This window comes from Orbicella faveolata, unplaced genomic scaffold (genome assembly GCF_042242905.1).
Source record: "Orbicella faveolata isolate gen_17 unplaced genomic scaffold, um_ofav_v1 contig_48, whole genome shotgun sequence".
NCBI classification, from domain to species: domain Eukaryota; kingdom Metazoa; phylum Cnidaria; class Anthozoa; order Scleractinia; family Merulinidae; genus Orbicella; species Orbicella faveolata.
This window is the reverse complement of record NW_028301578.1, coordinates 5,105,208-5,131,460: the sequence shown is the minus strand read 5'-3', so window position 1 is coordinate 5,131,460 and position 26,253 is coordinate 5,105,208. Positions and strand designations below refer to the sequence as shown.

Here is a 26,253-nt window from a genome sequence, read left to right as displayed (position 1 = left end):
CCTTCGGAAAGATTTCAATTTGTTGCTAGATTGTGAACCCACTTGACGCCAATTTGCATTAAATATCAGCTTATATCTGCCCTTCTCGATGGGCCGTGTTTCAAATTTGCGGCAGACTAATTCATCACGCGCATATTTTCACTTGTGCATCAATATATCTTAGCGCGAGATCTCTCTGAATATTCCTGTATAAATAAATAACGAATAAAAGTTTACAGGGAGAGATAAAATTGATTGCACACTTAACCGCTTTGAATTTTGAGACGTCGGTGTCTCTGCCGCAGAGAGACAGTTTGTTTGCCTTCATTTGTATGCGTCTCGTACCTCTCAAACACAATTTATATCTCACGGAAATTAAATTTCCCGAGTTACAATAAGGTAAGTTGTAATTTCTGCTCTAGTTCGCAAAGAAATGGAATTGCTTTAATGAATAAACAAGCCTTGAGCGCAGAGCTGCTCTCAGTTGGTTAAAGCCCTAATTCGGCTTAAAACGCTCCGTCGCAAATTCGACACCCGCAAAACTTATAAAGTACAATTTTCAAGAACGCCAATTACAGAGATTGTAAAATTAATTTTAATAATTCATACACAAGGGTTGAAAGTGAAGGTAAGGCGAACAAATTAGCTAATTCTTAATTCAAGCAGTTGCGGCTTGTGTAAAGAAGCAGATCTGACGCAGCTCGACGTTCTTTTTCAAAACGGCACGCGAAGGGAAAGAAGGAAAAAGAAATTCGTAAGTAGTTTTTGTTGTCGCTCTCTGATAAAGAAACGTATTTCACAACATACTATTTATTCTTCAGTATTATTAAAGAAATGAGTAAGAGGTTTCATTGAACAAAGTGTACCCCAAAACGGAAACGCTGTGTCAGGATTTAGACCAAAACAAAAAGCGAAGGAAGGCTGAACATACCAAGCTATCTATTTGAATTCCCGTGTCAGGCTCATCTTGTCAAAGAAGCAGGAAAATTGCTAAGGTAACACCGTTTATATCTAAAGAGATTTAAATAGTATTTATGCTCACATTCGCTTTGTCGTGAGAAAAATTAGTACACAGTTTTAACAAAATGCATTATTGTCGACGCAAAACTCGATCCAGTTTCACTATCTAAACTAACTAAACGGAAGATAACAGACAGACACAAACCTTTATCTAAAACGAAAAGATCGCTAAGATTTTTCATCTGGGACTTTCATCTGGGAGTCCTCTTATTATATAAATTTTAATTTAGTCAAATTCAGTCCGAGTACAAGAGAAACAAAAAAACAGCATTGAGATGGTAGAACATATAACCGTCTGGTTGCCTTTTTAACAGTAAGCTATAGTTGATTCGTTCTTCCCGTGCGCACATGACATGTTATCAAGGCAATTGTGGTATCTTTCCGCCAAAGCTTCGCTTAACCGTCTGTCTTGCTTCTATTATTGACTGCAGTTTATCTTAACAGTCCACAAGGAGACACTAACTTAATACGCAGTATTTCAAGTTGTTAATTTGTTGGAAGAAAAAAGGTTGATCATTAAAGAAAAGGGCGCCCAAAGCCTCGCTACCAAAAGCGAATGCCAAGGGCAAATAATTCTCTGATATGGAGCTGTCCGAGTCATCGAGAATCCGCTAGTGGTTAAGCTCTGAAAATTTTAATGGTGTCGTTTTCGGACGGTCAAACAAAACCATTTAGAGGCTTTATAGATAATAAAACACATTTTAGCCAATTCATTTTGAAACTCTTGTATTGCTGTCCCTAATCAACGATCTCGTATTTTACTTGATCATTAATATTTAAAAGAGTGCAGGTTGGCAGAGTCCCCCCAAAAAAGCAAAAATAAAAAGCGTAAAAAAAGCATATATTCAATCAAACACCTCGACCATGAAAGATACAGGCCGCTTTTCAGATCCTAAGCTCTTTACATTTAGTATTTTAACTTGACAGGCAGCTGTATCCTTATGGCTTTTTCTCAACACTCAGCTATTCAAAGCACAATATCAATGTGTGTTTTTTTTTTTCTCCAATGAAAGGACTGCCTTTAGAAAAAAACAATTCAAAGACCAAAATGGCGTTGATATGAATTTCGAGACTACCAAAGGCTGCGTTTTTCTTTTCGTGCACTGATAATTACGGAAAGGTTAAAAACTGTTTAACAAGAACTTAAGTCTTCAATAAAAGTATTTAAAGAAACTAATGCTCGTGTTAATGGCATACAACAAACCAATCCGAGAAGCCTCGTGCTAATTGCCTTAACCGTGTCGGTTATGAAAATGTTTTAAACTTCTTATGCCAGCGAGGTGAAATCGTCATTTTCACTGCACAAGGCTTGATATTAGCTCGTGAAAGTGGGAGTTGAAAAAAATAAATTTCTATTGCTGCAATTTTGGCTTGCGTGCAAACGTGTACTGCTTCCTTTGTTTTGACATCTGCACGTAGGCTGCGCGAATTTATGCCAAGGTTAATGTTCACTGGAAACGCGATTACAATTAGCCTCGTTAAAAATGATATGAAGCAATCTGAACTTATGGATTGAATAAAGGCAAGATTGTGACAAAATTGAAGCGTGATAGTGCGAGCGGAACTCTTTCAGCGATTATCCTTTAGGGAGTGGGCACTATTCTCGTCTTCCATTTGCGAACGTCAATCGAGTGAAAATTAGTTCAGACAGTTGGAAAGTAGATGACAACGATGTGCTTTGTGTTTCGTTTGGGGCAAATAACAACATTACAGAGGTTTAAAATCATTTAGAGACCACCCGAGAAAAATTTGCACAACCAAGAAAAATAATAAAATTTCAAAACTCGCATGAGATATAATTATCGTTAAGACTTTAATAACTGGTTCCCCCCTGGGTTGGTTTCCCTGCTTGGTCAAACCACTAAATAGCTTTGCATTGAGGGTGGCCATTGTCAGACAATTACAAAGAATCGTTGCAGATTAATTCATTAGATGATTCGCTCTAGGCGGTCGGTACACAATAATTCACTTTCCGAAATTATTTAAAATCGAAATTCAAAGATGAAACGAAGTTTTCTAAAAGAGCCACATCTTTTTTTTCGAAACGATTTCGAACTCTTTCCAAATCTATTCGTTGCTGAGGTCTGAATTTTCGCGCCGAAGGAACAACCAACCAAGAACCATACACTGAACCCTGTACCGCTGTGTGATCAGCACAATTTTTAGTCGAATTTCAAAGGTCGTTTTAGAGCGAGAAGTAACTGCAGTATGTACACGCGAAGAATGAGATCTGCTCCAGACTGTCACAGTGATGCCCGGGTGGGGGGAAGGTACTTCCGTAAATTTCAAGTAGGTATGTGCCGCGAAGAGTCTTAAACCCTGACCCTGCATAAAGATGAATAAAATTACAATTGATACCCTATTTAATTGAGGCCCAAACCCGAAAAGTGTCACTCTATTCAAGGGAAAAACAAAACTAAGAATAGCGTGAACGGTTCAGTTTTACTTCGTTTCTGTATCATTGGAAGTATACGAATATTAATAATTGAATTTTAACAGATCATTTGTTTTTTGTTTAGCTGGGTATTTGCGCACTGTAATGTTAGCTGATATGATTTAGGTACCCTATCTAAGGATCACACCGAAAACACAGTGCCAACAGGGGCAAAAATGATACCCTATCAGGAGCCCATCACTAAGAGCTTGCAACTCCCATACTAAGCCTATGTCATGGCATTATTAGAGACCGGTCTATTTTTAGGCTTTTTTTCCCGCGAAATAGATCAGTTCCGGTCTACATGAGCGCGCATCGGTAACTTGTTTATCTTTTGGATCTCCCGGTGGAATGATGAGTTCAGTTAAAAGTTAGGTCCGTGCTTGTGATTGGTCACTGAGCTTCCTGCTGGGGTCGGAATTCGGGGTAAGTTCAAACTAAAAATAGATCGGTCTGTGAAAACGTCGTGACAGGAGTATTGGGTAGTTGCACGCTCCTAGTGATGGGCTCCTGAGTCCTGACCCTATTTAAGGATCGAAAACTTTAATATCCCTACCCTATCCTTCGGCACATACCGAACATATATATGGGAGAATCCCCCCACCCCACCCTCAGAGTGGCGTAGCTACTAAACCATTCAATGTTTTAAGTGATTTCGAAATTGGTCGTTCGCAGTTTGTACAGGAATTGTCCACGCTTTCGTTTCAATTTTATTAAGTTTGATAGCGCTGAACAAAAAGCAAGAGAACACGACACTGATAGGATAAGAGGTGGCATTATTAAAAAAAAAAAAAAAACATGAAACAGTGGTCACAGTGCAATCGGGTGAAGAAATTTAAGTTTTCGAAATAACTTCGTGCTCGAACGCCCTGGAAACAAGTCATATTAAGTGAAACTCTTGTCGCGATATCCCGAGGTGTTAAAAGACTTAAAAAGCGCATGCGTTCCCTATTGCAGTAGACTACGAGTAGTCCCTCTTTCGCTCGGTCCGTTGTGGGTGACGCAAACGGAAACCGCGAGAAATAGCCGTGCGAACTCCTGGGGGCGAGAAGCGAGAAAGTGGATTGTACGCGGCCATTTTTTTCCACGCGGTTTATTTACGGTCTTGCTCGACGAACTAAGCGAAAGAGGGACTTCTCGTAGTCTATAGAGCAGAAACTCATTTCTGGACAAAACCTCCGTTATCTTATATCAGGGTTTGACCAATAACCATTAAGCGGTGTTACGCTCTGAATAAATACTATCAATCTTACAGTCACAAAGGAATATTCCGGGGGGCTGCTCCCAGAAACATTGGGTGGGGGTGTGGGGCCCGCTTCCCAAAACCTTTACCCTATTTATGACCAAAATCTGCGATATTCCCCACCCTATTTATGACCTGACCAAAAATTCGAAACCCTATTTATGACCTGACCCATCATAACCCTGTTTCAGACCTGCGTTATAATAAGTTCCTTAGTTCAGACCAATGTTAAATGACCGTAAAAATAATTTGTGAAGGACTTTTGTTTATTTTCTTTTCGATAATGACGAAAAAGTGGCTTCTTCTTAAAAACATATCCATATCAAGGCTAGAGTGCAAAAAACCATACCCTATTTATGACCAAAATGGCCAAAATCAGCTAAAATCGATACACTATTTATGACCAAAAGGGTTGAAAAACCCTACCCTTTGGGGCCGCACATACCTATATAGCCCATATAAGGGAGTACCCCCCCCCCCCGCTCCCAGGAATATTGTAGTTTTCATAATTTTATCTCTACTGATGTGTTCCCCTCTCGTCCTCAGTCACGTGATGGCATTAATTCATTTTATTGAGTTAAATTTGGGATTACAAAATGTGTTCATTATATACTACGATTATCTGTTGAGTAAGGCACAACGAAAATTTGGTGACGAAGTTTTAGCTTTAAAATTACGGTGTTGTCACGGGCAACTTTCCTCGTTTCCATTGGTAACAATGTCATCAGCCGTGCGTTGCCTGTCGCGTGGCCTAAAATTTCACGCGTTTTGCCGCTGATGACGTCAAAGGCCGACAAGTCAGTGCCACTGGAAACGGAGCCAGTTGCCCTTGACAACAACACGATTTTCACGTTAAAACTTCGTCGTGCCTCACTCAACAGCTGATAATCGTAGTAACCCCAGGGCTTAATTTGGTTATACCGGGTGTTTTTTATAGTAACATATATCGGCGTTTAAAACTTTGGCCAGACTTACGGATGCCGGATACTTTTTTCATTATATCGGCTTCCACTGTTTCTCAACGACTATCAACCTACAAGCTAATTTACAAGCTTTGACTAGTCGACCCACTAGTTGATAGTTGGCTCATTCGAACGACCGATAAACCGCACTCCATCCTTGATAATGAGCATTTTTTGCAGTGATCGAATTACAGTAATCGAATAAAATGAAAGGTACTGTTAATTAGCAAAGAGGAAAATAGTAAATACATTTTGCGTTTACTAGCGGTACTTTTGTTCACACTCATTTACATAGCAACTTCCGAATGCGACGTTTTTATAGCTTCAATACAGTCATTTGTCTTCAACGTCCTGAAACAAGACATAAAGAAGCCATTCTTGGTTCATTATACCACGGTGAGTCGGGCCGCTTATGAATCAAGCGACAACTATGCACTTTTTTTAGAAATCAACTGTATCATTTCGAAGTACTAGCGACAAATAAATTAAATTTGTCCAACAGATTGATAGCTGATTAAATAAGACCCTCCCTAGACATGCATTACATAACTAAGAGTCTGATCGAATGACTGAATTATCTTCATTTTCGTGTCGCAAGCAGCAACAATAAAATATCATTATTTTTTGCAAACCATGAAGCAAAACAAAGACTTCAGGAAGAGCGAGAAAGATTGATCTGCACATCGGTAAAGGTAACTTATATTGATTGCCATTCAGAAAATATAATAAAATGAAAAATTATAGACCTGAATCGTGGGCGGAGTAATACGATAGAAGCCTGATATACAATACCGAACTAAGCTTTTGGTAAAATGTTTCAGTAAGGTACTCTTTACAATTACATGTACAAACATTTCAACGAAAAGAGAAAAAGGTAGTTTCGATGTTTCAAGATATGCTCGCCATTCATGTAAAGCTCCCTTAACGCATGCAAACAATAACAGAGGTTGATATGGGCCTCGAAAACGTTGTAAGGAATATGACGATGAAGAAAAAAAATAACAGAGAAACTTCTGGAATTCTCTACTAACTTACAGCGAGTTTTTGAATGTAATGAGGTATTTTTCTTTCCTTGGTTAAATAGCCTAGTGAGTCAAGTTAAAGGCTCAGTAAAAATTGGTCAACCTTGTAACATTCAGTCGAAAGCATTTTTGGCATGTGGCGACAGTTCGTCTGTGTCAGAGCAGCGCTAATATAATATATCTATTCAATTATATTGTTTTCAGGTTTTGGAAGGTTTTGCTAGCTCTGATGAGCTACTTTCATGCTAAGATATCGTACATCTATTAAATTATATTGTTTTCAGGTTTTGGAAGGTTTTGCTAGTTCTGAGTGATATTAACTGAAAAGGAATCATAAATGCAACACATTTACCCTTTTGACCCTGTCAAATAGCATTTTTTTTACGGTGGAGTTGTACCCTTTTCAGAGCGGAACCTTCTTTGTTTTTGTTTTTTTTGTTTGTTTGTTTTTTGTTTTTTTCTTAAAGTGCTAAGTTTCGAAATTATCTCTAGTCACAATGCCCTCACAATAGCGATAGCGCAACCATTTATCTTTGTGTAAATGAAACCCGTGCTGGCGATAATGGTTGATCAAGCTCGATTGCATCCACTCAGCAGGCCAAAATCAAGATGAAAAAATTATGCTTTTCACCCGCACTTACCCAGAAAATTGAATTTTGTCTTATAGACAGGCCTTATCACAGTATTCGACGCCATCTTGACGGGTAGGCAAAGAGGTCAGAAATTACGTTGTTTGTATGGGAATCCGATGGCAAATAACTTTTTCCAAAATTCAATTTTACACAATTTGTGAATCGCAACGTTACAATACTAGGTAGACGATTATATTCACCAAGTTTGCAGGATGAAGCCTGGTTAAAAGACACTCAGTTAATTTTTCTAAGTTTCCATACATTTGTCTGTAAATTTGGCTCGGTAGACGCGGTTCGGTAGAAAAAATATAGACAAATGTATAGGAAATTAAAAATTAACTGAGCGTCTTCTAGCCCAGTTACGTCCTTCAAATTTGGTGAATGAATCAGCTACCTAGTGTGGTAAAGTTGCGACTCGTAAGTTGTGCAGAATCAATATTTAAATAAAGTTATTCCCATACAAACACTGTAATTTCTGACCGCTTTGACTTCCCGGCAAGATGGCGTCGAAAAGCGTGATAAGGCCTATTAATCAGAACCACTCAGAACTCTCCTTTTGCCAAATTTCAAGGCTAAGCTAAAAAGATGCTGGCATTTTATATGGTGTGCTAAATAATTGTAAATTTGGATGTTTTATTGAATCACTGTCAATCTCACAAATGATTTTCGATCGGTTTCTTCCAAGACAGCCAAATATTCACGAATTAGCTGTTGTCCTACTACAGGCGGTCGTGCGTAAAACACCACCGCAAATATGAGAAAAAAGCAATGGTCTAATGACTAAACACATCAAAAGGTTTTAAGTCCTGCCTTGTCGGGATGGATAACAAATTTAAAAGAATTCATTTTTTTTTTTTTTTAATTTCCGAGGACATTTTGCTATGGAAACACATTTTATGAGGAAACGTGTATTGCTGGTTTTCATATGACGTAGTCATATTCCAAAAATAAAATTACCTATCCCTCTGAGTTATTGGTTTCACCCGATATAAAAACCTCTGAGAACTTGGCGACAGGGTTCCTCGTTTTGTAATAGAGCACGTTTAAATTTCCAAGCTTTGGCCGTTGCGTGACATTCTGACATGGTGGCCCGAGAAGGCTCTCGGGTAAGTGAAGAGATGAGTTATCGCTTAAGGTGGTCTTATACGTACCCTAAAATAGATAGTTTTCCCCAGGAAAAAAAAACATATTTTAAAACGATTTTGCTCTAATCACTCCTTGAGAACGTTTAAATTAAGAAATCTGTTTCTTTCCACAAATATAACGTAAACTGACCGCCTAAATATATTTCAGGAAATTTTCAGAGCATCTCTAAATATCACAAAATATTTTCTGAATATTTCGAAAAACCCTTCAAATATTATTTATTTGTGTTTTAAAAATAAATCAATTTCCAATCACTTGCGCCAAAATTTCCTTGCAGTAGTTGACGGAGCAGAAGACAATTCGGGAGCTTCGATATGACCAGCCTAGCTAGCATCCGCCATTTTGAAAAGTTACTCCTTACTTACTTTTAGTGCTATGGAATATATTTTTAAAACAAACTGCTGAACTGCATTGTTTCTGGCCTACAACTGACCTTTATTCCAAGAAAAACAAAGGGCTCAGCCAAAATAGCTGTGAATATACTTTCAAATATCCCAAAATGTTCTAAAGAATATCTTAATGCGTTCTAAATATCTCGGAAACTTCCCAATAGCCCAAAAACTCTCTGGATATATGTGGAAAGGTCTAGCAACTATATTTCAACCTAGCAACGTCCATAGCAACGGTTATTTACAGTCCAACGTGCTTACAAAATAGCTTCAATTCATCCATCCATCCATCCATTCATTCATTCATTCATTCATCCCTGCGATTTTACCTACGAGGACAAGTGATATAGAAAAGGGAATGAGGACATGGTCTACGTACATACATACTCTAGTCTATTTATACTCCAGGACCTGTATAAAACTTTCTTAAATCCCCCGTAAATTCCCTCCCCCCCCTTCCCACCCCCAACCGTTCACTTTCCCTTACCCATAGTAGTCTGGAGCAATTTCTGGTCGAGTGCCGGATTATCCAACATGCCAGCTGCATGGACATCATGACGTCATCATCTTATTTTGCCTTTAACTTAAAGGGACGTTTTTAGGCATACTGTATATTCTTTATTCTTAATATAACTCATTGAATATTCTTGAACTTACGAAGCAAAGTGAATTCTGACCATTCTCGGCCAGAGAAGATCAAAAGGGCCGGTCTGAACAGAGTTGAATCAATCATTTAAAACAAGCTGCTAAGGCTAAGGTCACGCGAGCGGCTATACAAAACCAATGCCAAAAATGCTTACTTATGCATACGGCGAAGTCAGTTAATGAAAAAATTTCGTTATGTTCACTGAGATGTGAAAAGTCTAGAGGTATGTTAAGCTTAATTCTGGAAACGAAACATGCCAACGATCGGTGGCTTTGAAAAGTGAATGGTTTATTAATTCATGAGATTCACGATGGCCACCGGTTTCTTAATGAGACTTAAATGGATGTGAAATGGCAAATTCAACTGAAGACATGGTTTGATGGGTATCATGCAAATTAGTCACCTGCTGCCCTCATTAAATGCAGCCAAGTTATCTATGCATTGGGAGAAACGGGAAAAAGAGATCGGCCTCTGTCCAATGAATTCCTCTTGTTCCTGTTTATGGATACTGGATCAAGTGTAGGACTGCATGTACAAGCTACTTATTGTAGGTTTTTACTTTACCAGGTATCAAATGAGGCTAACTTGAAAGGAAGTGTTTTTTTTGATGAAGATGGCAATCATAAAAGTTAAGCCTGCGAGGCACTAGAGGTGAGAGAATAATGGTTTACTTTTTTATGCATTTTTTAATTTGTTAGCGTTACTAGACAAAGCCAAATATACTGCAGCTAAATACACCTTACTCGAGCAACTACATCTTGTAAATAACATATCTTGTAAGAGACAATGTCTCCTAAGCGACCACCCATCTTGTAGGTAACAACCCTGGCATCAATAAACGAAGCTCTCTTGTTCCTTACACGTTATCACCACTCCAAAGGTCTTCGAAACATCGCCACCTCAGAAGCGATTTCCCGAGCGAGAAGCTCTCGTAAGAGGCGAACACTAATAACACAAGCGACCAGCTTTCGCGACTTAAATCACTGTGAATTTCATGAATTTCTCACGGAGTAATTTAACTTCTCTATCACTTCCATTTCCCATTAACTACTACCTAGTCTTGGCAAAAGAATGTGGTCCCAAACAAGAGTTCGACAATGCATAGTACATGGAACGAAATTTAACTGCGAGATCAAGGACAAACCCTCCCATTTTCGTATTTTCTCGTAAATCACGTTCGATTCTCCGTGTTGGTAAAATTAAAAGTGAATATTCTCCCGCCTGTTGATCAGTGTTTCTAGAACGTCCGGCAAATGTACACTCTGCAGTTACTGCTGCATCAGGTTGCCAGTATCGACTATCTAGAAATATCTTGCGCATCAACTACTCCTTGTAATAAACAAAATCGGTTAAGTTCTCGCCAGTTTTGTTTCTATTATTAATTATTAAGGTCCTAATCACGACACGAAACAAAACATCTACGATGTGAATACATCAATCTATACAATAGGCGTGAAGTGAAGCCAACATTTCTGTGTTAACTCAGAAAATGACTGAATAATCATTTACAGACAGCTCCTGTTCATTGCATCAACAATAGTCTCCATTTGGGGCGGAAATATGCTCGGATATTTGTCCGCGGACATTATCTGTACCGAGAAGCGAACAGATTTCCGAGTGCGTCGCTCGAGGAAAACTGTGAGCTTTGAAAGGACAAATATCTGAGCATATGTTCGCGCCAGATGGAAGCTATTGTGTTTAATATCCTTCAAATATTTTTCGAATGACGAGTTTAGACTAATCGGGCGCGAGCGAGTTTGATGGATTATGAACCGTAAGATCTTTATGACCGGTGTTATCGAAAACCCTAAATAATGCAATTGTGTGTATTTTCTCGATCTTGATGCTCGTATTGATTCAATGTAGACTGCCTTACCTGTTTTTTGACAATAATTAAAGTTTAATTTTTGGTTTTTACACTGTGATAAAACACGGCGGACATTTGAGAACACGAGGGAATGTAGAAAACACTCGCCTGCGGCTCGTTTCTCGAGCGTTCTCAAATGTCCGGAGTGTTTTATCACAGTGCAATACACGGCTTAGGCTTCTTCATTTGCTTTATGATATATAGGTAATGTGGCGAAAAACAATAAAACATGCTTTTTCTATGTTTTACACTCTGATAAAACATGGGTTTTTGACCAATTAGAGCGCGAGCAGAGTCCTATCTATATTATAATGGGGTTTAAAGTTAGCTAGTCTACATGAGGTCCTTTATCTCTTATACTAGCAAGTAATTATCGGAAGAAACAATTTTAAGCCATGGTGACTGGAACATGGAACGGCTGGAGTCCAGTTAGGTTTGTAATAACACCGTTAGTTTTTAACAAAATCGACCGATATCGTTGCGGGAGTCCAAATTGTTTAATTTTAGGGAAAAATCAACAGGCAAGCCGAAGCTTGTTAACGATTTATTAATTTTTACCACAAAATTCGGGAGAAAAGCCATTTCTGATGGATTTTAGCAATATAAAGACAGAGTATTCAATGACAAGAACGAAACAACAAGTGCCCCGGCGACACGCAAATTCAGCAATGTGATATCTTTCTGTATTGAACACCAGTTCAGCCCATAAGCACCTTATCTTCTAGCGCTACAGTTTGGAGAAAAACCGGGAGTTCTATTATAAGAGACAATCGCATTCGAGACGCAATTTTAAAAAAAATGTTCTGATTTAAACTGATGCAGATATACTCTGTTTTCAAATGTTGTTTTGACCTTAGTCTTGGTTACCAGCATTAAGCCGCAAACCATTTGATAAACAACCTGTATATCAAAGGGTTACCGCTCATTATGAATTTTGCATCGGAAACTCAAATGCAGACCACTGACAAACGCGAACGATAAGGAGAAGCCCGCTTGCTCTCGTTTATTTAGTAACCCACAGACGTTTAAACTGCAATCGTCTTGGAATACACAATTTGGACGTTTATGGTAATGTGCCACGATTTCTTTAAGGTATCACAACATACACTGCACCTGCAACTAGCCTATAATTTAAGCTAATTTAACAAGTAGAGATCAGAAGTTTCTAGTGCTAGAAGTCTACATCGGCTTATTACAACACGTGCGATCAGATACGCGAGTCGGCCTAAACCTCGCGGGAAAAAAAGATATAAAAAGACTTTTTCTTCGACTGCGACAATTCATCGAAAGGCGACAGGAAAAGTACAAACAACGAAATACCATTCTGTTTTGATACGTTTCGAACGAGGCTTTCCACTTCACCTCTACACAAATCGCAAATTTTGTTCTGGAAACGAAAACTATTTTCGGCCATCATTTCTTTTTTTAACTCAAATTAAGGATGTGGACGCCAGGGTTATGACCCTTCCACACTACGCCGGGGAAATCTGAAAACGCAGCTTTATTTCTACGGTTAGGCCTACCGCCCACACTAATCCGTCACGAAAACGGAGTTTTCAAACTGGAGGAATTTGAAAACGCCCGCTTTGCGTTTTAGTTTGGACGGAAAACATTTTCAAAACGGAGCTTTTCGAAAACGATGGCGTTACGATAATCATGTGATTTTCCTGACACGACTTTTCCTCAAACACAAATCCAAAATGACCGGTGATGTTTGCGTTTTCAAATTTCTCCGGTGTCGGTGTAAACGGAAAACATTTGATGAGTTTTCAAAGTGAAACCTCCGTTTTAAATTACTCCGGCGTAGTGTGGACGTGGCTTCAAACAAATGATGAATACTTGTATACATTCAAATAACGAAAGGCACAGCTTATAAGCAAGCCAGTTAAAATAACGTACCGCACTGAGACGGTAACGAGAGGGGGGGCGTTGGGATTTTCGGTTTTGCGGATTTGGCCAATTTTTTGTTCGGTTTTTCAGTTTCGCACTTAAAAACTGCGATTTTTCAGTTTTGGTGTCTTGTGCGGGTTGCTGGTTTTTTCCTATTTACTCTTTGGTTTTCGGTTTTTGTCAACAATGATGGCGGTTTTTCGGATTTTTCTGCCCGATGCATTTTACGGTTTTTCTGGTTCTACCAAGGAAGTTACACCCCGCAGTCGCACTAAAACTGTAATTCCAAGGGACCACTTACAGTTAGAGAAATGCATGACAAGCCTACTATTCTCTTTAGCAGCCATTATTTGGGTCGTAAGGGACCGTTCATTTTTTATCAGGTAGGGGGGGCTGGTGGGATTTGGGGGGGGCCATACGAAAAAAAATGGCTTTCAAGGGGGGGCCATCCCAAAAAAATAAGGGGAAAAGGGGGGGTCACGTGAAATATTTTAGTAAAACTTTAAAATGGCATAATGTTTGAATATCAAAAAAATTGCTATAGAATAAACATAGAAGGCAGGATACAAATTTATTACAAACTTTCCTTCTGCTTTAAAAAAACGTTTGGCGACAAAAAGCATTTGTAGCTACTGAAAAGAAGTATTAAACACTGTTATTTTCGAATGCAACTTTCACTGGCACTCATCTTCATCTTCGCTGTCGTCGAGTTCTTCGTCGCCGCTTGTGCTGCTATGGGAGTCTTTTTCACCGATGCTGCAAGAAGCAGCAATGCTTTCCGTCAGAGTGTACTCTTCAGGGTACATGAAGGTGTAAACATAATCTCTGACTTCCTGCTCAAGGTTGGTGGTGATTCTGCTTCTTGCAGCATTGGTGAAATAATTCCCTTCCAAGAGCAGCGCGATGTATGGCCCATCTCTTCTAAATAACGACGTGGCAACATCCTCAACTTTAATACACTCTCCCGGGACGGCCGTTCTAGGAGGGTACACAAGGCATTGTGGAAGATCATTTCCTAGCGGGTTTCCAACACAGATTCCATAAACTCGTTGGACGTTGTTTTCAGTCCGCTTCCTCTTTCTTTCATTTGACTTTCTGCAGTTTTCTTTTTTCCTTCTCCTTTTGTTGATGTGCTGTTTGAGTATGCCCTTGAATATGCTGTTATAATTGCTCTTATTTTCTAGTGCTTCCATGTCCTGTGTGACCTTCGTCAACTTAGCTTCTATACATTTGATCTGTTTTACATTAAAACTGTGGGCATTCATCAATTCAGATGAGGGAGATGCCAATGAGAGGCCAAATGCCACACGCTCAGGGCGAGCCATAACTAGGAGATCCAAAATTGACTTCTCTTTCTTTTGATTTGTTTTTCAAACAACAGCTCTCTGTAGTATAGGGATTGTAAATATTGTCTTCGCAGTGAGCACAAAACGTGAAGTAGGGGGATAATAGAGAAATATTAAAAAAGTTGAAATCTAAATACCATTTGTTCAATTTTTTTTTTGGGGGTGGGGTCATCCCAAAAAATGACCGCTATAAGGGGGGGCCACGTGAAAAAATTGGTAAGCTGAGGGGGGGTCATGCGATTTTTAAATGGTGCTTCCCAAATCCCACCAGGCCCCCCTCCCTCATAAAAAATGAACGGTCCCTAACGGCTGCCAAGCAGACTATGAAAAGCTAAAGATAACATCAAAGCAAAAGACTATTTCTCAAATATCACGCGTACGCTGTTGGGATAATATCTTGTTGACTTTGACCTTAATACTGTGGACCATCGAATTGGAAGTTGTCTCCCTTTTCGTCGCGAGAATAACATTGCGCTCACTCGCTCCGTTCACGTGGAATAAAAGCAAAGGAGAGACTGTTTGGTTGTGAAAAAAAGTAGTTTGGCTGTAAAATGGGGCTGCTATTGTGCCTACGCAGATGAAAATTCTGACAATGGCAATCAAAAGGTAACTTCAGAATGTGGTCTTTCTTCAATTCTGAAACAAAAATCGCCTAAAATCATTTTATCGTGCAATTTGTTTCTAGTTTCACATTGCTATAGGTCTGTGGAGCCGATTTACACACAAAAAAAGTAGACTAAGATGTGCTGTGCACTAACGAGCTGGGAATACGCAGAAAGAACTTCAGAAAGTAACACAAGTTTAGACGTATAAAAATTAAATAACAGAAAGAGAGCCCGGATTCTGAAGACTATCAAAGCTTGTTAGGGAGGAGGGCTTTTATTTGGACGAAATTTCTTGCGGTTTGGCAGCTTTCCGCGATTTTTTGCGCGGTTTTTCGGTTTCTAATAGGCCCCAACGCCCCCCTCTTACCGCAGATTTACTACTGGCTGAAGGCAAATGATCTTTAAATAACCTATTCGCGAATCTATGGTACAAAGTCTATGCATGCATTACCAATTATATTATTTAGCTTTAAAACTGACTCCAAATGTAGATATAAAATTATGTAGATAAATTAAACACGGTCTTTCGTGCTATAAAAATTTATGTACGCAAATATGTCTGCGATTATAGGGAGCGGCGAAGGATTAGACAATTAGAAAAGCTATCGTGTTTTGAAAGATATGGCTGTTGAAATAGTCTGGTGTTAAATCTGTTTTTTGATACAACTCGATCAGCTCTCGACCTTGGATCTTTAATTAGTACCACCAGTTCATCTATTTTCAAAACGTCCCACTTGCCATGACTTGCTCAGACTTTAGCGATAGAGACCTGGATAAATAAGTAAGCGGATAAGTAGCATTTGATATTCTTCATTTCTCATCGATAACATCAGTGGAAAATTCGTCGGGTGGCCTTTGAGCTGGGAGAGTAAGTGCCTATGGGGTATATATAGAATACAGATATATAAGCCAGTAGTAAGGTAATTTAGCCCTTCAGTAAATTCTCATTACAATTTCCTAACACATTCAGACGAACAGGCGACAAGAATATGGGATCTAGTCACTATTTGAGAGTATAAGTCTTTACATAACACTATTTTTTAGGCCTTACATCAATATACGAACAATAGACAACAATCTCCGCATTGACGGCTAAATAGTTGCGCGACAACACAAGATAGAATTACTAGAGTTTATCGTCATATCTCTAGATAGTGGAAAGACAGACAGACTCTTGGTGATAAGATGATGAAAAGCAAGACCAATCACGTAAGTCTTGAACAAAATTTTGAACAACTCGCACGTGAATTCAAAGACCGCATTTGTTCAAAACATCAAAAACTGTTGTACTTTGAGCCAAACATGACCTCTTTACACCGAAATACAAAACCTTTTCTTGTGTTATTGTCAGAAGTTATATCCGAAAAGAAAATCCATTTAATTCAGTTTAACAAAACAGAGATCAGCGCTGAACATCTTTTCGAGGGTTATATGTTCTCGAGTTTTGGTGATAACGGAATCTCTCGGCAACAAGATGAGATTAACAACGCCAATGTTATAATCTTGTTAAAGTCAGCCTGGTGATAGTCTGTGAGCTTAAGTGATGTTTCCTAGCCTTTGCACGGAGCCTAACAAGTTGGTGCATTTCAGTGAAATGAAATTATGAGATGAAGTCTCCTAATAAAACGTCACTATTTGCTTTGAGTTTTAATACCTTAGCCGTTTGTAGTTTTTAACCCTGTGCAAGTTAGACACTTTTGTATGTTACTAATGTAATGGAAAAACTACCAAATGAAAGGGCTATTAAACAGCTTTAATATAAGTGATCAAAGACGGGCGTTTTATAAAGAAGTTTGTATAGATGTAACCGTCTTTGAGATGAAACCTGGTTTTCGTTTGTCAAGAAAATTTCCCAGACAATCAGGAATGCCGCTTTTTCTGGATCTCGCCCTTCTAAGACATTCAAAACACGACGTCATGAATTCTTTTAGCTAATTCTCTGAAACAGTTGTCGACTCGAGAAAGACTGGGCAACTGGAAGTCTATTTTTACCAGAGTTAAACAAACGTTCTGTGAGGTGGGTCAAGCGAGCATTCCATAAACAAAAATTTATTCTTGGACATCCTTGAAGGGTTTAGGTCAGTTCCATGCCTCGATGCTTGGTACATGCAAATGCTTTGTACAGCAGATGCAAGGTCCGATGACAAAATCGACTCTACACTTCTTTTCCCAAATCATTAACATCTGGGATTTTCAGGTAAAACTAGATATTCCCGATTGATAGGAACTTTTAGCCACATCTAAGAACTAGTATTTAGATTATATGTATTCGTTTCTATCGAGTTGTAATGAGACGAGCGTAAGTTTGACGAAGAAGAACTGCTGAAGGATTACGAGCCGAAGACAACTTCTTCCGCAGTTTTATCTTTTCATGTATGATTAAGTCTGATTAGTAAATGATAGTGATGTAGCTAGCTTTCAACTGCTTCAGTTTTAAGGGTCTTTTAAGGCCCCACGACAAATTTCCTTTAATAGATCACAACATTTAAATTGTGCCGCGAACCAAAAGAATGGAAGTGATTGTATATACCCTTCTGTTTGAGCCACGGGTCTCGTAAAAACAGTATTCTCACTATGAAGAGTTTGTTTGGCTGCATGCGATTCATGCTATACGCGAGATATCGCTTTAAACAAAATTAGACACAAAGAGAACCGGACGTACTAAGCGCCGGAGTTTTGCGGTTACCCTGTAGTGGATTTTCCTCCCAGGGCGAGAAATTCCTGCTGTACGGAAAACTTGGATAAACGTGGGACTCACGTGAAAGGGTTGTGAGCGACTTATGCCCAATGCGGGCTCTACCTCTACCAATATTTGGCTACCATTTCTTCAAGCTGTTTGGCAAAACCGTGCCGTGGCGATAAGAGAACAGTCAACCATTAATATTACGCGTGTCACATGAAGAGCACTTCAGCTATCACAGTTCAGGAGCTGTCAGCGCGGTAACTCAATTCTGCACATTTAAGCAGGTCTCCTTCGTTAAAGCTTCATGTAACTGATCCCTTTCATTTACAGGCCACTTTCTTATGCTAAAAGCCCTGCACTGACTGAAGCCAAGAAATCAAATTTCCTGCATGATTCTAGCGTAGTCTGTTTTAAAAGCGAGACAACTATGAAGCATTTTTAATTAGCTTAAACAATGACCATGCCAAAAAAAGTCTAAAATGTTAATTAAAAGACATGGCTGACTGGCCAAGCTTCTACATGTTAGAAAGTTTAAGTTGTGTTTCGAAACAACATTCAATTTCCGGCCGTGTAAATGCGATGAAAATGAGTTGCATGAGCAAGTTTTTCCTCTTCCTTTCCTTGGCATCTAAATGGATTTTTGAATGAGACGGATCAAGTTCTGGCTGCTCAGAGTAGCTACGAAAAATTTTATCGCCGTAAACGGACCTTAAAAAAAAAAAAAGATTCGGCGCTAATGACGATTTTTTTTATTCAATACAACTAGTGAAAAATGTTCGAGCTTTCGAAACCACTTTTAATGTTCTAGTCAATTCTAGTTCATATTCTGGAAACAGTTTAAAATAGTAAACACGCAGGTAGGCTTTGCCACAATACCGTACGATACCGTAACAATCTGGTTTATGTTTCAAGCGAATGCAAATCGGCCCTCGAGGGATAATTCCTTGATCTATGGCTTTTATCACTCAGTATCGAGGTCTGAATTTGGTCTGTTCATACAAACGAGCTAAAACATGAAGAAAACGTTCTTAAAATCTGAGTGGTATGAGACCGTGAGAATGAAAGAGAAACATTTGCTAGCTAGCTGCTTTTGATTATGAATAAATGATAACGCTCCTTTAAAGGAAATAATTCAGTATATTCCTTTCATTTTCCTCGGTGGTATAATATAATTTCTTCTTTGTGAATTAAGGACCAGTAATTTCGTTTTTCCAATTATATATTCGTCCTACCCTTTTGTGTTGCTTTGTCAAAATTTTTAGTCACTGCTTTCGGCTTCATTGTTATGTGCATATGTGAAAAAGTGTCAATTTTCTATTTTCAGCTCCGAGCTATATAGATAACGTAATATTCATTTCCAATTTTTTTAATATAATATACCGATATAAATATGTAGAAAAAAACACCCAGGGGAAAAAAATCCAGAATGGAATGGAAGGCTTAAGTTGTAATTATGAATAATGTAAACCTTATTGATAATTATAATAAGTTTTAAACAAGTTGAATTTAGTTTTGCGTCCTGTATATAATATCATCTATGAATGCTGTGAGAAAATTTCTTCAAGTGATTCGCGCGGTTGGAAACCATTTCGGCAGGTACAAAGGGGCGGGGGCTGTCACCCAGAACTATCTTGCGGTTTCCATCAATATTGCCACGAATGTGGAACGATATAAGTAGGCATGATAAACAGCAATTCTTAGCATAAACAACCATGAGCTAGCCAGGTAAGTGGAGTATAATTTTTTCGTGATAATAGCGCGAGCTCGAATGTTTGCATTGCCGATTTGGTTAAGACATCCTGGCAGGAAATTAGATGTTTAACAGAATTTTGCCTGTCGAAAAATAATGCTTTCCTTTCACGTCGTGTGGTCTAATTTCTTCTTCGATTCGTAATTTAAACACGGCTATAGTTAGCATTTTTCTTTTTTTTTTTGTGGAATTTTTTTACTGTCAAAACAAAATACTAAAGTATTTCTCTCGGGTCGACGGAAAGCCACGACATGTTCATTGAGTGTAACTCCGCAAAACAGCTGACAGTATATTAACTGATATTCACTTGGTCAGATCAGTCGGCTTATCTACGAATGAAATAAGCTTTATTTACTTTTAAGGAAAAGGAGAACTAATTGGTTTACCTATAGCACAACTTTTGAATGTTTTGTCCGGAAATGTGTGATGATTCTATATAATAGAAATGTACAAATATCCACTTTATTTTCACGCATCTGTTTATTCTGCGACTAACGTCAGTAAAATTATTGATACTGTGTATTCACAAAATGATGCTTACAACGCCGGCAAAAAAGCCTTATTTTGCAGTAGCAAATTAAATGTGTCTAAAATCTGTCATCTCCATTATCCATCAAACTTTTTTGGCACAATTATACAAACATTTACGTGGTTATAACCCCGCGTTTAATGTAAAAATAATATTTGAGCTTTTCAAAGGAAAATCATCTTTCATATTCAACCGCTTGTCCTCAAATCGTTGCCTTTGAAATTCTTAAATTTTACGCGAAAGGAAAATCTTTTTTTTTTTATTTTGAATGACTGAGCATTTCTGTGGACAGAGCGAGGATTTTCAATTCAGCTCTATTTAAAAAGGACCATTTGTTATTCAAAAAACCATCATTTTAATTGATATTTTGAAGCTCAAAAGCAGATCAATTCAAATCATTTCGTTATCATGCAAATTAGCAGACAAAGTCACAGAGAGCGGAAAGCAGCTGTACTAACAGATATTTCCCTGAGCCAACATTACAGAAATTTATTTGGGTTTTACACTAGACTGTAAAATGAAAGGAAGTTAAATCAATCTTTACTTTGTTTGGTTCACAGATACACCTAAGTGAAAGAGGCATCTCGAGATAAATCCAGAGAAAAACCTCAATACAAAGTCGTCGCCGAGCAAAACACTCCAGAAAAAAAAACACTCAAACCTCCATCATTCAACAGACGTCAGCGAAAAATACCGAGATCAGTCTGTTAAAAAGGATTGAGACAGACAGCTCTGGCAGATCAAAGCTCCAGTCCGCGGGAAACTTATATCATGAGTTATCATAAAAGCGGAGGAAATATGACGGTAGAGTCAGATAACTTGACCGGGAGTTCAGGCAGCTCTGTTCAGAAATTCAAGTTTTCTTACGACACAATCCCTCCCATAGTCTTCTTGGTCTTTATTTTGGCGATAAATGGCTGTGTTATTCTGCTCATAACATGTTACTCGTCCCTAAGAAAAACAAGCAATATCATCTTGGCCAGTTTAGCAGTGTCAGACTTTCTGGTGGGATTCGTTGGTATTCCTCTCCTTGTGACCTGCAGTAATGCTACACATCTAAATTTGGTATGTACCAGTTCAATTACGTTTTTCGAATTTATGGCCCTGTCTACCGTGCTACACATCACCGTAATGACCTGCGATCGTTACATTTACATTATGTGGGCCTTACGTTACCGTGATATTGTTCACCGCAGTAGAGTTCTAATAGTCCTTGCAATCACATGGATAATTAGTCTTGGGCAGTCTTTAATTCGCCTCTCGTGGACTTGGAATGTCACCGTTAAAACAGCTCTTGAAGACTTAACTGCTCAACGCAAGAAGGAAACAATATACTTTGTATTCAACATCATGGTGTTTTTCGTTATTCCTCTGATTTTCATGGCTGCCCTGGACGCGCGTATGTTGCTGTTGCTTCGAAGGCAGTGCAAGAGAATTGCGCGGGAAAATGTGCCAGTGGAATTCATCAAACATGAACAAAAGCTCCAAAAGCGGCAAAGAAGAGCTGTGTTGACATGCGTGCTGCTGCTCATCCTGTACGTCTTCTTCTGGCTGCCTTATTTTACTTTACAACTGTTACAGCTTTACAGTCAAACACGCCTTCCTAACAAACTTCTCGTCACAATATACTACCTCCGGCTCTGTACATCGATATTCAACCCGCTTGCTTACACGCTAAGGAAACAAGACTTACGGCGAAGAGTTAAATCTATCCTTTACAACTTATTTCCTAGTTTACGGCGGGACGGTGCTGACGATCGCACAGAACAGTTTCCACTGAGCAGCCGAACGGATCAGTTTTAGTCCAATGTTTCAACATGATAAGTATCACAGATCCGATGTGGGGAAAATAATGCCAAATTTTCATTTCATTTTCGTAGTGGCGACTTACTTGACCCTTTTCGAACCTGACAGGGAGGGAAGGTACTTCATTTGAGGCCCCAACTAACTTTTAACATTTGTAACTTCAAAAGCAATAAGTCCAAAATCTGGTGACGCTTCCGAGAATTATGATCTGCAAACAACTTGGTATAAAATGTCATTAGCCAATAATTTTGACGTTACCATGGCAACTGTCTTTTGAAATTTGAAGTTTCCTTTTTTTGGTTCACTTTCTTGCAATAGTTTTCACTTTTTTAATATTTTTGAGCTTTAACTTATCGGTCTTGACTATTTTAGTGTCAGTTTTGGTTGTTTTCTATTGTTTCGCAGCCGCCTTAAAAAAGGAATAACAATGCCATCATTATTCCATGTTATAAACCTGTTACAGACTTATGTTATAGACTTCAAAGGACATATTTTGGACACGCGATTATTCCTCCGAGTTTCATTTTTTTTCTTAGCACTCATACTCTAAGAGTTACAAGATTAGGGCTTAAAAAGTCCGCCCCCTCTAGCCCCTGGTTGCTGAAGACCTAAGCGAAGTCGGTCTGATTAGGGTAAACACTTGGTTGGCAATTAACTCTTATTTACCATTTAAATCTGTCATCGTCTTTCTTGAACTCGAAATCGATATCATATTGTATTTTTCATTGAAATTTACTCGGAACTTGTTCAGCAAACGAACTACAGTTAAATTGTTAAAAGCGGGAAAGGTTTTAAAAGCAAATGGACAGTACTGCATTCTTGATCCAAGAAAGATGGATTAGAGTATCAATCATCTTGGGTTTGAGTTTCCAAGTGCCGCCTTTCTTTTTCCGATTTAACAGTCTCAGGTTGTTGATTTATTGTTTAGAGAAGAAATCTGGGTAAGGCAATAGGAATCAGTTATGTAGCACTCACCAATATCAAAGTGTATTTGATCGTCCTCGGAGAGAAAAATTTAACTTGCCTCCAAAACAATCAACCGCAATGGATTCTGGTACCTAGCATTTCGGTCTCCAGATTAATAGCTACGTTGTAAATTCGAAGTTAGGAATCAGATGTTATCCCAGACTAAAGTCCATTTCCCATTGAAACGCCAGAAAATTGTAGTCTAGCTAAATGGAGAAGTAATTGATTTTAATATGGAAGATTAATAGCAATTAATTTAAATGTAAGAAAGGTTTTTGTTTTTTCGCCCAGCGAACAAGTGTTTAAAAAGGTCTGTAAAAACACATATGTCAGACAGAGCAGTTATTTATCTTCTGCTTGTGGCTGTTAGCACTTAGGCACCAGCCACACTACGCCGGAGAAATTTGAAAACACAGCTTAGCCTTCCACACTAATCCGTTATGAAAAGGGAGCTTTTCGAAAAACGCTCTTAAAACCAGAGGAATTTGAAAACGCCGGCTTTTTGTTTTCATATGGACAGAAAAAAACTTGGAAACAAAGCTTTCCGTAAACGATGACGTCACGATAATCACGTGATTTCCTGACTGAGTTTTCCTCAAATACAAATGCAAAATGACCAGTGATTGTTGTATTTTGAAATTCCTCCGGCGTAGTGTGGACGAAAAACATTTGATGTGTTTTCAGAGTGAAACCTTCGTTTTCAAATTCCTCCGGCGCAGCGTGGACGGGGCCTAGGAATGACGAATTTATTTAGTAGGCTTGAAATGGTCAAGATCTGGTCATATCACTGCTGTAACTTGTGAAATATCTGTATAGACGTACGTCGACGCTATAGTCTTAAAGACTAACCTGTAAGACGAGAAAAAAGGGGAAGTCTGCGTTCTAGCGCAGATACACAATGACCAAGCCGTTTACCTCCGGGTTCCGTAGCATGAGTAGATTAAGGGTATTTTTACTCCCCCTCCACCCCCCCCCCCCCCCCCTATCCCATTTGGGTGGGATGTTAGTCCATCACAGGGTTTCTTCCGTGGGTGGAGAGAGTTACCGTAAGAGTAAAGCCGGGTATCTTTCCCAAGACGCAATAGCCCCTGCTAGGGCTCGAACACAGACCACTCGATCCGGAGTCCATCACACTGACCGGCCATTAACCACTATAGTACATAAACAAAATTCACAAAGGTGCCGACCACTAATTTGTTTCCTTGTTTGTTCACTTGTTTGACCATATACATGTATATATGCATACTTGATTTATTACACAAAAGCAGTTGATTCAGTTTTAATCAGTTTAATCAATAGAGAGTGAAAGGTTTTTTGTATATTTAGTTGAAAATAGTTCTTGTAAATTGAATTGGAAAATGTGAGGTGTGATTTTAGGGTTATTTCGCTTAAGGTGATTCCCTAGTAAAAGAACCCGCCACAGATTTCCGATGAAACTTGGTGTGCTGTTGTTACAGGACAAGGAGATATTAAAAACGTAGTAAAAAGAGGGGGTCACCGTGTTTGTTTTCACGCCACAATGCTGACAAATACGGTTATTTAGGTGACTTTTAGTAAAGGTCCGCTAATACGGGCAACATTTTTCTTCAGCTTGTCTCGCAACTTTGTTGCATTGCAAGTTGAAACCCTTTGTTGCGCGTATTACCACGTTTGTGACTAACTTGTCTCGCAGCAAAATACAGTGTTGCAATTCTACGGAATTCTTCACGTATAATTGGTCAATCGTGTTTAAATAAAGATGGAGCCTTCTTTTCAAATAATTTAGCGTTTCCACGAACTTCCACTTCGATTTCTGGCCGTCATTTTCTTCTTCATTTTCCCTGCCAGCGAAGTTCTCTCAGTACGAAGCTCGGTTCCGTTTCAGATTGCTAGGCGAAAAGTTGTATTTTTGCGACATTTCTTCCAAGCCGTTTTCTTTTTTCGCTGTTTGTTTTAAAGGGACAAACGAGGTGTCCCAAAGACTATGATAGCCCTCGAGGTCTTTGTACAGGTCAAATTTATGACATTCCGAGAGTTAGCGGCCTACTTCGAATTCACGCCCGCTTTCACCGTCCGCTATGTTTGTTTTGTTTGCCGCGTTGCCGCGCTTCGCAACAGCTAATCACAAGCGTTGAATTCAAATTTGTTGCGAGACAAGTTGTAGCTTCAGTGGTAATACGAGCAGTAAAACTAATAATTGTTGCAGAAAGTAGAACTCGAGTCTACTTTGCGCAACACTGTATTTTGCTGCGAGACAAGATTGTCACAAACGCGGTAATACGCGCAACAATGTGTTTCAACTTGCAATGCAACAATGTTGCGAGACAAGTTGAAGAAAAATGTTGCCCGTATTACCGGACCTTATCTCCGTGCGCAACAAATAAGCTCGATTATTTTTCAATGCAGCTTGTTATATCACACAGAGTTTGACTTTCTTTGATTGTTTATTCATCTACGTTCCGGAAGAAATGTCTTCCAATACCCTGCATTTATTTATCCTTTAAAGGAAACATAATTTGAACATGCGCTGTTAGGCCCGTTGTGTCTCCCTCTGTAGTATTTATTTCATTTGCCAAAAAAGTAGCCATGCTAATTTTTTTTCTCAGTTATTGAGGATATTGTTCTCGTTGAAATTATGAAATAAAAAATGGAGGTCACCGTGCTCATTTAAGAGAAAAGGAGCATTTATCTCGCTATTGAGCGTAGTTTGAGGGAAATCCTTACGTTTTGTACGTGCACGCGCTCATGCGCGCGCGCCCCACGCGCGCGCTGGGGTTGACGCAATCAACGCATTGACGCAATCAACTACGCTACCAAGTACACGACTAAAAGAAAGCAAAATTTTCCTACTGTAACTAAATCAAGCTTAATGAACCCGTACTTAAACCACGAACGCCAAAATTACGGCATATCGCTAACCACTAACTGTTAACATCTTCCAGCTAAAAAAATAGCTGTTATCTGGCGAAAATTATACTGAAATCCACCTGTGAACAAGTACCTGCAGATGACGTAGTGCGCGCGCAAAACAAGTGCGAAATACCCAATTACTTACTGAGGAGATGACAGAAAAAAAAATGTAACGGGCACCATAAAAGTTTACAAAAAAGATCAATAACTTTAAAAAGCGCGTGGTTACCCCCACATTTTATATTATGAAATGGAAGTGGCAAGCCTATTCAACACCTGATTACTTTCTGGTTGTGAGCAAAAGGTATTTAGACTGTATTTTGGCTGAACCAGAGAAGGCTGTCAGAAACGCCCAAAGCGTTGTTGCAACGATTTTGTTATTAAAAACATACCAAAAATGGTTTTTCTGTTACCATTTACCATGCGGTTTTAAGATCTTTATAAATATG

General features: G+C 38.8%; 2 protein-coding genes across 6 annotated transcripts in view; one reads left to right on the top strand and one right to left on the bottom strand.

The window, feature by feature from the left end:
* The window catches only part of LOC110059030 (histamine H2 receptor-like), a 150,851-nt gene that overhangs the window by 76,409 nt on the left and 48,189 nt on the right, over positions 1–26,253 (bottom strand). The window lies entirely within an intron of this gene.
* Positions 201–24,404, top strand: LOC110059052 (QRFP-like peptide receptor). Of its 5 annotated transcripts, XM_089281149.1 has the most exons (4): positions 201–733; positions 801–974; positions 10,041–10,124; positions 20,704–24,404. In XM_089281149.1, the coding sequence occupies exon 4, from the start codon at positions 20,915–20,917 to the stop codon at positions 21,944–21,946; it is 1,032 nt and encodes a 343-aa protein (XP_089137275.1). In that variant the 5' UTR covers positions 201–733; positions 801–974; positions 10,041–10,124; positions 20,704–20,914; the 3' UTR covers positions 21,947–24,404. The 5 variants fall into 5 exon arrangements, with proteins under 5 accessions (XP_089137275.1, XP_089137277.1, XP_089137279.1 ...); XM_089281151.1 differs by lacking the exon at positions 801–974; XM_089281153.1 differs by lacking the exons at positions 201–733; positions 801–974; positions 10,041–10,124 and adding an exon at positions 15,621–16,390.

What these genes read in the sequence shown, in the direction of transcription:
- LOC110059052 (XM_089281151.1), top strand. Translation starts at nt 20,915, where the DNA reads ATGAGTTATCATAAAAGCGGAGGAAATATGACGGTAGAGTCAGATAAC.